The 13,596-nt window shown below is 55.1% G+C and overlaps 1 protein-coding gene across 4 annotated transcripts; it reads left to right on the top strand.

Annotated features, from left to right (window-relative positions):
- The first annotated feature begins 3,942 nt into the window (after window positions 1-3,942).
- On the top strand, window positions 3,943-13,154 carry TNNT2 (troponin T type 2 (cardiac)). Of its 4 annotated transcripts, XM_008941877.1 has the most exons (17): window positions 3,943-3,986; window positions 4,942-4,952; window positions 5,076-5,093; window positions 5,692-5,721; window positions 6,496-6,552; window positions 7,132-7,164; window positions 7,878-7,913; window positions 8,209-8,230; window positions 9,201-9,261; window positions 9,399-9,515; window positions 9,870-9,947; window positions 10,069-10,179; window positions 10,576-10,685; window positions 11,106-11,196; window positions 11,728-11,768; window positions 12,468-12,473; window positions 13,054-13,154. In XM_008941877.1, exons 1-17 carry the CDS (start codon window positions 3,949-3,951, stop codon window positions 13,100-13,102), a joined length of 909 nt encoding a protein of 302 aa, XP_008940125.1. In that variant the 5' UTR covers window positions 3,943-3,948; the 3' UTR covers window positions 13,103-13,154. The 4 variants fall into 4 exon arrangements, with proteins under 4 accessions (XP_008940125.1, XP_008940126.1, XP_008940128.1 ...); XM_008941878.1 differs by lacking the exons at window positions 5,076-5,093; window positions 7,132-7,164; window positions 12,468-12,473; window positions 13,054-13,154 and adding an exon at window positions 10,338-10,344 and having other exon boundaries at window positions 3,949-3,986; window positions 5,695-5,721; window positions 7,884-7,919; ... (1 more) ...; window positions 10,069-10,181; window positions 11,728-11,772; XM_008941880.1 differs by lacking the exons at window positions 5,076-5,093; window positions 7,132-7,164; window positions 12,468-12,473; window positions 13,054-13,154 and having other exon boundaries at window positions 3,949-3,986; window positions 5,695-5,721; window positions 7,884-7,919; window positions 8,197-8,230; window positions 11,728-11,772.
- The last annotated feature ends 442 nt before the right edge of the window (window positions 13,155-13,596 follow it).

Here is a 13,596-nt window from a genome sequence, read left to right as displayed (position 1 = left end):
CTTCTGCTTGTGTGATGGGAAGGAAGAAGGCTGGAAGATTATCCCTGTGCCCCCAGTCTTCACTCACTGCCTGCCCAGGAGCGCCCAGGGCTGGATGCTCCTTGCAAACACTGAGGACAGACTCCTGCCTTGTTTTCCCCAAATGTTTTGAAGGTTTGCTCCTAATCTCTGGCTGTGCCCCATAACCGCTTGCAGAGAGAATCAGCTGCTGTGTGTCCTTTGCAGCTGGACCACATCAGTGGGGCAGGAAGTTGCCTGGCCAAGAGAGATTCAGCTTCATGTCCATGGTCCATGTCCATCCTTGCTGCCTGGCTTGTGTGGGGTGAGGTGGGACAGGTAGATCTCACCCTCCTCCTGGACTGTCACTGCTGGAGGGACCCAACCAAAGGCAAACCGGTGTTTGGGAAGTCATACGTGTGCCGGTGTAGCTTGAGGATGCCTCATGGAAGAAGGGTGGACCTGGTGGCCCTGGTGCTTCCCTCCAGCATGCAGCTGCACCAGAGCTTGGCCTGCTCCACCCTGCCCATACTGTCCCCTGCCCACTACAAGCAGCCACCCCTTTCACTTAGTGACACGGGAAGGATGGGCTGTGCTCAGCCCTGGGTTTGGGGCTGTATGGAGCTGAGCGCCCTGTGCTGGAACCCTTCTGCAAACCCCACTTCCCTCCCCATGGCCATGGAGACCCCTGGCCCTGCTGGGCCTGCCCGTCAGGGAAGCAGGGTGCTCTCCTGAGGCTGGCTTTAGGGTGTCATGGGCATAAAATGATGCTCAAATCTTGTGCTGGAGCCATTCAGTGGGCTGAGGGTATGCCTTGAGCAACCCCTGAGGTGTCCAGATTCGGTGTGGGACTCTGCTGCTGCCCTTGGATCTGATCTTGCTCGCTGGGCCTTGGAAAGGACTTTGTTTTCTCTGTGCTTTTTTTTTTTTTTTTTTTTCCCCCCAATAAAGTTATTATTTCTAAGATGCTCCTGGTCACCTGCTCCTGGGCTGGGAACGGCTCTCTTCCCTTCTTCTGACAAAAGGAAAAAATGTAAATATCCAAGACAGATGTGTCCTGGGGGCTGGGGCAAAAGCATCCTGAGACTCTTCCCTTCTCCCTTCAGCCTCTTGGACCTGGTGCAGTATCTGAGCAAGCCTGGGTCGGGGCTGCTCCTCCACTCGAGGCAGCGCTGCCTTATCAGCGTCCCTGGCCCTAGAAAGTGACAGCTGGCTGGCTTGTGTCAGCCCCTTGGGCACTCACGTATCTCAGTCCGTAGGGTTTAAAATAGCAAATCTCTGAGGCCACACAATAGCTTGGGCTTATATGGGCTCCTGGGGGGAAGGGGGAGCGGTGGAGGGGGCCAGGGCCCAGGCTGCCGAAATAGCAGCTCACAAGTGTTGCATTCCTCACTGGGCGCCGGGCACATTCCTCCTGGTGCTGCCCGCCCCGGGGTGGGCGCTGGAGCCCCCTTAAAGCCTCCTGCCCCCCAGGAGCATTTCTCAGACACCCACCAGCTTCCCCTTGGCTTCCTGGGATCTCACCAGTGCCCCACAGCAGAGGTAAGGCTGGGGCAGTGGGGTGCCCACTCGTGGCATAGGATGCTCAGTGGAAGGACAGTTGGTACAGACCCAGGAGCGACTTCGGTCCTCCCCAGCCACCTGCACTGGGAGGTGTTTTTGCCATGCAGGTAATACCTGCCATGAGGTGTTTTGCCAATGGATAAAGCATCAGGATCCTCTCCGGGGCACTGTATTTTGCAGCTTACCCAGTGCCTTTTGAACCACTCTAATGTGTGCCAAGGTGGATGAGAAGGATTTTGGCTGCCCTGATTCCAGGGCAGTCTCACAGATCCCTATTCCCTGTGTCTGGAGGGGCCAGGAGGGGTGTGATGCCCATGGGAGGGTTGGGCCAGCCTGCCCCTGGCTCACTGGCAGCCCAGAGAATGGGTCAGAGGTGGGATCCTGCTGTGCACGGTCAGACTCTGCCGAGCAGAACATGACCTGTGCTGGAAGGAAGTGCTGGGGAATGAGCGCTCCATGTCTGGGCTGCCTGGAGGAAAGCAGGGACTGAGAACCATGGAGGATTAACTCGGCCCCAGAGGTGTGACCAGCCAGCCTTGAGCTAGTGGAGAGGGGGATTTTAAGGGATGAGAGAGATATCTGCAGTATTTAGTCCACAGCAAATGATGGGATATTATTTTTCAGTTAATAATATGTGCAATGTTTCCCCTTTAAGACTGTAATACATCTGCTGGGTTCTCCTAGTTGCTTCAAAACAATTTCAATGCTTTAATCTTATCTGTTTCTGTGCAGAGGATGGAAAAAAAATGTTTCCTAGAGCCACTTTCTGGTGTAACATTAGTTTTTCTTGTGTACTGTCTTAACAGTCCTGTTTTTGTTGCTGTTCCTCAGCAAATGCTCTGTGATCTAGTGATGTGTGAGAGGTGAAAAGAAATCTAGAAATAAGCTTTCACAAACACATTTGCACCCTTGTGTCCAGGAGGGAGCCTCTGCCTTTGTGTCGTCAAAAGACCATGTGAAGTATTGGGCACTCAGATGCTGCATAAATGATTTGGCCAAACTCCAGGGGTAGCAGGACCATGCAGAGCCTGGGGGAAAGCAGGGCCAGGAACTGAGGTTCAACAGGGATTGGAGATTGAGGGGATGGTGCTGCCAGGCTGTGCTTAGGGCCAGCTCCCAGATGCGTTAGAGGGAAGGGAATGGTGATGCCAGAAGCAGGCAGTGAATCTGAGGCAGATGGAGCTGAGTTCTGACTTCATTTGTCTCCAAAAAGCACCTTCTGAGTCATTGCCCAGAAGGGAGATCTGACACCCCCTCTGGAGCCGCAGACCTGCGGGGGCTCCCCTCCTGTAACGCGCCTTTCCCATGCTTGCAGATTCCAGTCCTGGACTCAGCATCTCCAATAAGCAATCCCATAGCCTGTTGGACCTATCCTGGGTAATAAATGTCCAACAGATGTAGCCAGGACCAGTTGTTCCCAGGCACCCAGCAGGAGCAGGAGTGAAGTGGTGAAGTGGCGCTGCTCTGGGAACAGGTGGATTAGCACATGGAAGTTATTTCTAGAGCTGCCTTGCATTGCTGTGCCACATCTCAGCTCTGCTGGGGTCTGGCAGGGACACGAGTGGTGGACAGGCTGTGCAGGGGCTCGGGCTGATGCTCAGGGATGCCCAGAGCTGGGGCTGATCATGGGCCTGATCTGTGCAGACCTGCTGGTGGAGCACTGGGTAGAAGCTAAGTGAGGTGGGGTGATGAGGGAAGCCCTTCTGGCCGTGGCTGGGAGGGAGATGGGTGTGCTGGGAATGGCCACTTCTCTGTGTTACTAGCCCTGCTCTTAAACCAGGCTGTGAATCATGCCTTTTTGGTAAGCTCAATCTCAGGGCCAGGAGCAGGAGACAAAAGCTCCTGCTGAGCACAGATGGCCCCTTTCCAGAGCACACTCTGCGCTTGGAGAGCGGGGCTGGGAGGTCTCACTGAGACCTTGTGCTGTGGCTTGTGCAGGACTGTGCATCTGAGATAACGGGATGTCCCTGCAAGGTCCATATCCCAACCGAGCTAAGAATAGTCAGGAAGCAAAACAAGCTGAACGTTCTAACTGGGTTATTTTCCCATGCCCTGAGCAAACAGCACGCTGGGCTGGTTTCAGTGCGGGAGCTGCACGTCCTGGACGTGGCTCCTGTCAGCAGTTAACAGTGTTGCACAAAGCTGGGTCTAATCTCCTGCCTCCTATTTGGGGCAAGCTGTGATGCTGGGACGGGAGGGGAGGGGGAGCCTTATCTCTGCTGAGATAATGCTGTGACAGCCTGGCTGGGGACAGCTCGAAGCACCAAGCGCTTTGGAGAGATGCAACTGCTGTGTGCCCATGTCTCAGGACAGGCTGTGCTTGTCCTTACCTCAGCCCCTAACCCTTGCTTTTCCCCATCTGCCTTGAATTCTGCTAGATAACCAAGTATGTCGGACACTGAAGAGGTTGTCGAAGAATACGAGCAGTAAGTGGTGTGTTTTTATCACCCTTTCTTTCTTCTCTTTCCTGCCTTCCCACAGGCCACAGCATTGCTTGGGGGTGCTCTTTGGGGGGCTCAGTGGCTCTTGCCATTACCCCAGCACGCAGCCTGAAAGGGCCTTGGGGTTCCCCCACCCTGTGCCCTGCTGTGATAGTGCCGAGACCCCCAGCAGGGGGGTGTTTGTGTGAGGAGCTGCATCAGCACATACATGGCAAGGGACAGGCCCTGCATCAAAACTGCTGCAGTTCAAATCAGTGAGGCAGAGCTGGGAAAAGCTGATGTCATTGGTCTGCTGCTGCTGGGACCCTACTGCCACATCCAGAGCATCCCTTCCCAAGGCCCACATCTGAGGGCAACTTTTGCTGGTGAGGGCTGTTGGACCACAGGGTGCACCCTGGAGAAAAGAGGCTCAATATCTGAGCTATGTGGTTATAGGGGTCAGCCCAAACATGGTTCCTACTTCTCATTCAGCAGTAGAAAATGTAGATCTGAACCCTTCCCTCACGTTTAATTGCCACGACAGACTCATGTGTCTTGGCAACCAGTATGTTCCCCTGGACACACCTGAGGACAAACTCTGCATCTCCCTCAAGGTCGTGAGAGGACATTGGGGCAAAGGTGGGATGTGAAGTGCCCATTTCTAGGATTACAGACCATGGTCACTTGACCTTCTCAAGCTGAAAAACAAGCTCTGATCTGTGTCAAAGCATCAGTTGAGCACTTCAGCTCCTGCTATCTGCAGCCTGCCTGGGTCTTGTCCTGTCCTCGCTGCCACTGTCCAGCATGCCACACAACACTGCCCAGCAGTCATTGCCCATGCATATGAAAAAATGAAGCCAGCCTTGAGGAAATGTCAGATTCCCTTTTGACCTATTTGATGGACATGTGCCTCTGTGCAGCAGAATGCTGTAAATCCCCAAATTTGTGCTGTTCTTTGCAGGGAGCAGGAAGGTAAGAGGATGTGGAGCATCTGCAGCTGCCCCGAGGCTGAAGCTAAGAAATTATCAGAGCAGCTTCAATAACCTGCATCTTTTTTCCTTCCCTATCTCCCATCCACACGTGTGCTCTATGAAGAGGAGTACGTGGAAGAAGGTAGGTGTTTTAGGGGTGGTTGTAAGGGCCAAGAAACAGTTGGTGCTGGTTCAGTGTTTTGCTTAGGTGGGTTGTAAGCTCCTTGACTGCAATGGGCAAATCATGACCTGGAAAGGCAGACGAGGCCATGTTCCAGATTTCTCCATCTGAAACATGAGCAGGATCAAACCCAGCCCAAATTTTCTCAGGATCTCTTTTGCCTGAGTGATCCCTTGACTCAAAACAGGGGTGGAAATGCTGGACTGGGGTGGTGGCAGAGGTGTGAGCCCAGCAGCTTGGTGGGAGCTGGAGCCTCAGCTGAGTGTGTTAATGATGCTCAAGTGATGAAGAAGCAAACCCCCTGGTGCATGCAGCTGCTCTGGGACACAGCTGGGCTGGGCATTCGGGGCTGGGTTTGGGAGCATTTTTGCTGAGCCTCTTGCTGCTTTAAGGGCGCTGCACAACAAAACATCCTGAATGTTAAAAGCAAAAAGAGGCAGAAGGGGGAAACCACTGCAGTGCTGGAGTCCTTGTCTCGTGCACGCCATAGATACACCCCATGGCTTTATGGCATCCAACTAACCTCTGCCCTTGTTCCTTTCCCTCCTCCCTGACTCAGAAGAGGAAGAATGGATAGAGGAAGAAGACGGTAGTTATTGCACCTTTCTTTGTTTCATCTCTCCACTCCTGCTGTGAATATGTCGTGGATTGGTGTGTCTTTTGCCTATCCTTGGTTGGGAAATGGTTTTCTTTCATTCTTCTACTTCTTTCTCTTGCTTCTTGCACTCCCCTCTTACTTCCTACTGTGCTGTGTGTATCTGCTGTGTGTCTGTGGCTTTTCTCTTATATCTGTCAATCAAATGCACTCATGGTTCACTATCTTCTTTTCTTTCCTTCTTTCTTGCTGTGGGACCACAAGTCTTCCCAGGACATGTGTGCCCCAGCATCCCTCTGACTCCAGTGAAGGACTCATGTGGGGATACTGCTCCCTCCAGTGGAAAAATGCTCCAGCAGTGTGATAAATAAGATTGTGAAGGTGCCAAAGGCATGTTCTCTAAAGCCAGCTAGTCTTGTTCTTTGCTGGCTGGAGGAGAGCAATAGAAATCACTCCCTGCCATCCTGGGGTACAAGAGCATGACAGGATGAGAGGGAATGAAGGACAAACCAGGAGGTGGCTACAAATCCTTCAATTTTATTTAGGTTTGGTTGCGTTTTTTTACTGCCCAAGCACAAAGAGCATCCTTTGGGTGAAGGTTTAAGTGAAGCCCTTTGCTCTCTGAGTCGCTGCTGCTCTCTCCTGCGGCTGTGTCCCCCCTGGGTGTCCCTCTTGGCCGAATCCTGCTGCAGTTGTCCTGGCGCTGGGACCCACAGGGGGCTGGGGGGAGTGGTGGTGGTTGGACTCACACTGCCTGTTGTTCCACAGGTCAGGAAGAACAGGTAGAGGAGGCAGAGGAGGAGACTGAAGAAACCAAGGCAGAAGGTGTGTGGTGGCTTTGCCAGTGAGCTCCCACCCATGGCTTGGCTGGAGCCATGCTCTGCTTCAGTGTGGTGTGAACGGGGCCGGGGCTGTCCCAGCCTGGCCTGTGACAGGGGGTCGGTAGCACAGTGGGGCAGATCTCCCCTCTGTCTGTGGTTCCCAGTACAGAGGTGTCAGAACTGAGCTGCCCTTCCCTGACCTACCAAGTGTCTTGGCCCTACAAGCATAAGGATAATGTTGTTCTCTGCTGTTTGCTGATTGATGATTTTTTGTCCAACAATCTGAAATAATTCCACAAACAAGTTAAGCCTGTTCCACCCAAAGATCCCCATAGGCTTGGAGGGGGGATTTCCAGAGCTGGAGTCATGCTCTGGTGTGTCTCACCATCCAAAGAGCACTGGACTTCATGAGACTTCATTGGAACAAACTTGGTAGCTTGGTGTGTGTCCTTCTGGAGGATGGGTGGGGGTCTCAGATCCCAGCCACGCTCCCTGAGTTAGGGTGCCAGGACCCCTCTGTGCTGGGGGATGTGGCTGCCCTCAACCACAGATGCTCATATTCTCCCCATTGCTTTTGAAACAGAGCAAGAAGATGAAACGAAAACACCAGGAGAAGGTAAAGGAGGAGCAGAGGAGAGAGAGCTTTGTCCATTTCAATCCTGATCCCATTCCCCAAAACACTGGGCCCTTGTAATGGGATTTTTGGTGTTGAATTAATTTGCTGCTGAAGAGAAAGAATCTGAGGTAAATGGGGCAGACCTGCCCTGGCCCTGAGGGATAGCAGGAGGCCTGCAGGAAGGATGCAGCTTAGGTGCACCTTTGTGCAGCTTAGGTGAGAAGTTCACCCAAAATACAGAAGGCAAGGGCAGCCCTTCTGCTTTCCCAGACTCAGCTCTTGCAAAGCTTGTCTGGGTTCCTCCTGGAGAGGACTTTGGGTTCTGCTGCTCTGTCTTTGGGTGAGGGATGTCTTTGGGGGACCTGCTCCCTCCCTGTTCATCCTGGGAGGCCTGCAGGAAGGATGCAGCTTAGGTGCACCTTTGTGCAGCTTAGGTGAGAAGTTCACCCAAAATACAGAAGGCAAGGGCAGCCCTTCTGCTTTCCCAGACTCAGCTCTTGCAAAGCTTGTCTGGGTGCCTCCTGGAGAGGACTTTGGGTTCTGCTGCTCTGTCTTTGGGTGTCTTTTTCATCCTGGAGGGCTGGAGCTGGGTTTTGCAGAGGGGAGAAGCACAAGGCAGAGGGGAACAGCCTGGCTGAGCCACCCCCTGTGGCTGAGGGCAGGGTGCACAGCAGACCTGGCCTCTGGGAGCCAAAGCATCGTGTTTTCCACAGGTGGAGAGGGGGACCGAGACCAGGAGCCAGGGGAAGGTGAAGTATCCATCCTCATTCCTCTCTGGGCTGGAAGGGACTATCCCTCTGACTGTGTAAGGGGGTAGCAAGCACCTTTCTGCTCAACCAGGGAGCAGCAACACGTCTCAGGTTTTGGCACACAGTTGGACACCTCACTGCTTGCCTCTTTGCTGGAGGAAAATTCACAATGCAGCCTGTGTTGCTGGGAGAGAGGGGTGACTGGACTCAGTTTTGTGGGTTTTGGGTCAAGGTTGGAAAGCAAATGCTTCTGTGACACTAATGTTCTTTCTCTCCTGCTCCTGGGGTCCTGCAGGTGAATCGAAGCCAAAGCCCAAGTAAGTGTCACTGTCTTTCCTCTGGAACAAGGAGCTGTGCAGGGCAGAGGCTCCATGTGGTGGGCTTAGCACCACGACCCAGAAAGGGCATGGGACAGTGAGGCCTCAAAAGTATGAGAGCAGGTGGAGATTTGGACATGGAAAGGAAAACAGAGAAAGAGACAGATAAATGTAGAATATGAAGAGGATCCTGCGAATGAAGTCTTGAAGTATTTTGTGCATTCTTTGGAGGGTGCTCAGCTGTCCTGTGGCCTTGCAGCTGGAAAAAAATCTGTATGCATCTCAGCCTAGGTTACATGCCCCATGGCACAGCCAGGGTCTTGCTTCTCCAGCATGCTCCTGGTCATTGCTGGCATGACACAGACATTTGCTTGAGTGCCAGAATCCCAGGGACAGGAGCACCTGCCTGAAGGAGCTGGGCTGTGAAGCATTGCCAGGAACCTGTGGGTCCTTGTGGACACCTGGGATGCTGTGGTGTGGGAGGCAGATCTGTCCTTAGCCACGGTCTCTTCATCCCTTTGTGTCTTTATGTGCCCCTACTGAGCATCTCCTGCCCTCCCTGCAGTCCACAGGGGATGAGAGGATGGTCTCCAGCTCCCTGTGCCAGATCACACTGGAGCACACAGTTCCTCTTGTGCTCTTTTGGGTGAACCATGGGGTGGCTATGAGCCCCAGGGTGTCTGGCAAAGGGTTGTGGCCAAGCTGCCTACAGCTTGTACAGTTATTCCAGCCATGTGGGTGTCTTGGAGTGCTTCCCGGGAATGCCAGAGCTCTTCCTGTGAGGCTGTCCAGCTGGCAACCCCCAGCAAGCAGCACTGAGCTTCCCTGTCCTCGAGACGTGTTCTCTCTGCATCCCTGGGGACTGCAGGGCTCAGAGAGCAGGGCTGGGCAGGTCCGTGCATGGATGACACTGTCCTGTCCCAGGTATCTGCTGCAGGCTCACCATCTTCCTCCTCACCTTCAACTGCAGGGTCTTCATGCCAAACCTGGTGCCTCCAAAAATCCCAGATGGCGAGAGACTGGATTTTGACGTAAGTGGTGCACACTGTCAGCTCCCAGGGGGTGATCCCCACACCCCACTCCTCCGTGCCGTGCCCAGCAGCTCTGCAGCTCCTGGAGGACTTCCCCCACAGGAGAGTACCCATCACTCTGCTTCTATCTGGTACAGGACATCCACCGCAAACGCATGGAGAAGGACCTGAATGAGCTGCAGGCCCTCATCGAAGCCCACTTTGAGAGCAGGAAGAAGGAGGAAGAAGAGCTCATCTCCCTCAAGGACAGGATTGTATGTCTGCAGCCTTCCTCCTTTACTGCTGTTGCCACCCTCCCCCCTAGGGGAACACAGGCACAGTCCCTTCCCCACAGTTCTGAGAGCAGGACCTGAGACATCCCATGTCCCTGCAAGACAGAGCTTGAGATTTGAGCCAGATTTTGTATTCCAGTGCCTGGGAAGCCCTGGTCTGGCTGCTCTGATGCTGTGGTGCCTGATGGAGATACAGCTTCCCCCAGGGTCACTGGTCCACATGCTCCCTTGGGAGACATGGGAGCAGTAGATTGGCCCCTGGGGGTCTCAGGGCTTTTGGTGTCAGGGAAGTGTCCCTAGGGACAGAGGGGATGCTGATGTCCTCTCCCTCTGCAGGAGCAGCGGCGAGCAGAGCGGGCAGAGCAGCAGCGGATTCGCAACGAGAGGGAGAAGGAGCGCCAGGCCCGCATGGCCGTGAGTGCCCCCGGGGGCAAGGGGCTCGGGCTGCTCCTGGGGGCATGAGCTGTGTGCTGCATGCAGGCCAGCCCAGGAGGTGTACATCTGCCTGCTCCTGACCTGCTTCTGACCCTGGCAGGAAGAAAGAGCTCGCAAAGAGGAAGAGGAGGCACGGAAGAGGGCTGAGGAGGAAGCGCGGAAGAAGAAAGCGTTGTCCAACATGCTGCATTTTGGAGGCTACATGCAGAAGGTGTGATCCTACCCCGGGTAGTGCAATGAAGCTGCTGGTGCTGCTGGGAAGGGCTCAGCCCCAGGCTGGACTCACAGTGCCACGCGTGTTCTCAGTGCGGCTGGACTGTGGCTTCTACCAGCAGAAGGAGCCAGGCTGGGTCACAGCAGTGCTCGGAGGGCCAGAGTGAGCCAGGAGCTCTGCTTCACGTGTGCCCACCAGGGCAGGTCCAACCTCCCCTCAGGGGCAGGGACGGGGTTTGGGGGCGTGTCTTGTCCACTATTGCCAAAATTTCCTTGAGGACCTCGTGCTCCTGGGGTCCCAAAAGCTGAGGTTGTTGTGGGAAGAACTGGGGACAGGGGCAGAGCACAGGCTGGGCAGATTTCCTTCCCTCCAATGGACTCGTGATTTCCTCAGTCAGAGAAGAAGGGTGGGAAGAAGCAAACAGAGCGGGAAAAGAAGAAGAAGATCCTCAGTGAACGGCGAAAGCCCCTGAACATCGACCACCTCAACGAAGACAAGCTGAGGTGAGCATGGGCTGCAGGAGGGACGTCCAGGACAGGGGCTCTGCTTGAGGTCCCACATCCTGGGGCAAGATCCTCCCAGACACATGCAGCTGGCTGTGTCACCCCACCGGGGACACGGATTCCATGGTTCTGCCGGGCCACCACTGCCAGGCTGCCGCTGGTGGCACCAGCCATCAGAGGGAGCCACGCTCACGTCTGTGGCACTCCCATGTCCCCATCCGTCCCAGCCTCACCCGTGGCTCTGGTCCACTCCTGAGACTGGCATCTCCTCCTGGCTCATACGTCCCGCTCTGGTCAATGGAGCCTGTAGAGACCTGTGCAGGAAGAGCAGGCAAGACGGTGGCATCACTGCCCTGTCCCCTGCAGCGAGCTCCCTGTGAGCCACATCCCTGCGCTGACACAGCCTGGCTCTCCTCACAGGGACAAGGCCAAGGAGCTCTGGCAAACCATCCGCGATCTGGAGGCTGAGAAATTTGACCTGCAGGAGAAGTTCAAGCGGCAGAAATACGAGGTGAGCCATGAGGTCCCCTCTTGCTCTCCCTTCGTGTGCCTGGCTGACCTTCTGCTCCCCATCTGGGAGCTGGGGTGGGTTGTCTGGCGGGCAGTGCTGCTGCAGCAAAGCTGGCTGCTTCAGGAAAGGACTGTGCCCCCTTTGTGCATGAGGTGACAAGCATCCAAGAGTCTCTGCACCACCAAAAGCAAAGCCATATCTGCCTCCTGCTTGGAGGTGATCCAGGATCACAACAACCCTCCCAGCGGTTGCCAGCCACCCAGGCAAGGCTGACCACACGGGTATGAAACCCTGGAGGATGTAGCAGCTGGTGAAAGGGGTTGTGTGGTGGCCCTGTGGTCTCCCAGCTCCTGGGGACATGTTCTTTGCACTGCAGTGGGCTCCCCACCATGCTGCACATCACAGCCCTGTGCTAAACCCCACATGAGAACTGCTGGGGAACAGAGAGCAATGATGCACCTTCTCCCTGACTCTTGTCCATGGCCAAGTATGGGGCATGTTGCCAGGCCTCATCATGTGTTTCTCTTGCAGATCAATGTCCTACGAAACCGTGTTAGTGACCACCAGAAAATGTAAGTCCCTGGACAGGCTGAGCATCCTTTCTCACCACCTCCTGCTCTTCCAGCTCCCAGCTCCCCTGGCCCTAGTTCCCTCCCTGAGTATCTCCTGGCTCTCTCGCACACTCACAGAGTCACCTCCTGTCCTTTCCACTCCTGATTCTGGTCCCATTAGTATTTAGTGTTCACAGACCTGCAGGTCTGGCCCCAGGACCCTGGCCCATGCTGTCCTGCTCCTGTTGACAGACCCCTATTGCCTCCCACCTCCACCAGCTTCCCCCTGGCCCAGAGACCTCAGCTGGGGATGGACGCTGGGGACACCCCCACCTCTGCATGTGGAGCCTTGTGTCCTGTGGGGTCCTGCCAGCCACCAGCTGGCCCCTATCCCTGCAGTGGCTCTGCCCAGCATCTCGGGGAAAGTGCTGGAGATCCCAGCTGGTGTAGGAGGGGAAATCTCATGGGCTGTGGTAGCTGTAAAGCCCTGCAAGGACCCTGTCCTTGTTCACTACATAGGACCAGGGGATCCTTCATAAGAGGGTGGAGGTGGGTGCTTAACCCCCATCCTTGGGAGCACCACGCTGCTCTCGCATCCCCATCCTGCTCTGCCACCTCTCATGAGAGGTGCTCAGCTTGCCCTGTGTGTCAGGTAACATCTCCCACCCACTTACACCACATCTCTCTTCTCTTCTGCCCCAACACGGCCTGTTCCTGCAGGAAAGGGTGAGTACAGGTGTTTCCTGGGTGCTGTGCGTCTCCCACTGCACGGGCAGCGTTGCATGAGTGTCGAGGCCGACACCAGGCTGGCAGGAGGGCTGGGGGAGGAGGCAGTGCCAAGGTCTGGCAGCCAAAGCTGCGCTGGTGACTCTCAGGATGACACGTTGGAAATGCCCTTCACTGTCCACCCAAGCTTCTTCCTCCTCCTCTCTGCTGAGCCATGCCCACAGCAGTGTCTGTTCTCCTGGCACTGGTTAGGAGAGCCATGTGGTGGGTCCTGACTAACAGCTTCACAGCTTCTGGCTCTTGGGAGAAGGATCCTGCAGCCGTGGTTATCCCTCTGCAGCCAGAGATCCAACACCCGGCAAAATGCATGAGTGTGTCCCCACAGAGCCCCAAAACACACAGACTGACTCAGGTCCCAAGGTTTCACCTGGGGCCACTGGAGATTTTCTTCCCCACAGGGCAGTGAGCATCAGCTGGAGACAGCTCAGTCCTCTTTGCAGGACTGCTGGTAGCACCCACCTTGTCTCTCCTCCACAGTCACTAATGCCTCCTTACACATGCTCCTCTGCTTCACTTCCAGGCCAAAGGCTGCCCGTGGGAAGACCATGGTGGGTGGTCGGTGGAAATAGATGACTCAGAAGGCAAAAGAGGCTCAGCCACAGAGAGGTGCATTGCCTTTTGGTCAAGCAGCTGGCTTCCCCACGCCGTGGAGCCCACACCACATGCCCACCTGCCCTGCCACTGCACAGAGCTTGTAAAGACCTTGCTGCAGGCACTGCAGATAGGTGGGCAGATGCTTCATGAGGTGCCACTTCTCATCTCCACACCCCCAGCTGATGTTGTGTCTGTAAATAAAGAGAATGGTGACGGGGCTGCAGGTGTTGTCTCCATCCTGAAGCTCTGAGCCAGGAGGAAACGGGACAGGACAGTCTCAGCAGAGCTTGCCTAGGCCAGTGCTGTTGCTCTCCAGTTCCCTGGGGTGCATGAAGATGCAGCAACCATTCAGGACCTCCTGAATAACGTCCCCTTGCCTCACAGCATTTAACATAGGAAGTCCTTGAGAGGTTTTGTAACAGACCTCAATGGTCTGACCTGCTTTTCCTGCTGTAGTTTTGGGCAATCC

The sequence above is a fragment of the Merops nubicus genome, unplaced genomic scaffold, assembly GCF_000691845.1.
Source record: "Merops nubicus isolate BGI_N331 unplaced genomic scaffold, ASM69184v1 scaffold24886, whole genome shotgun sequence".
Taxonomy (NCBI): Eukaryota; Metazoa; Chordata; class Aves; order Coraciiformes; family Meropidae; genus Merops; species Merops nubicus.
This window is presented reverse-complemented; position numbering and strand designations above follow the sequence as displayed.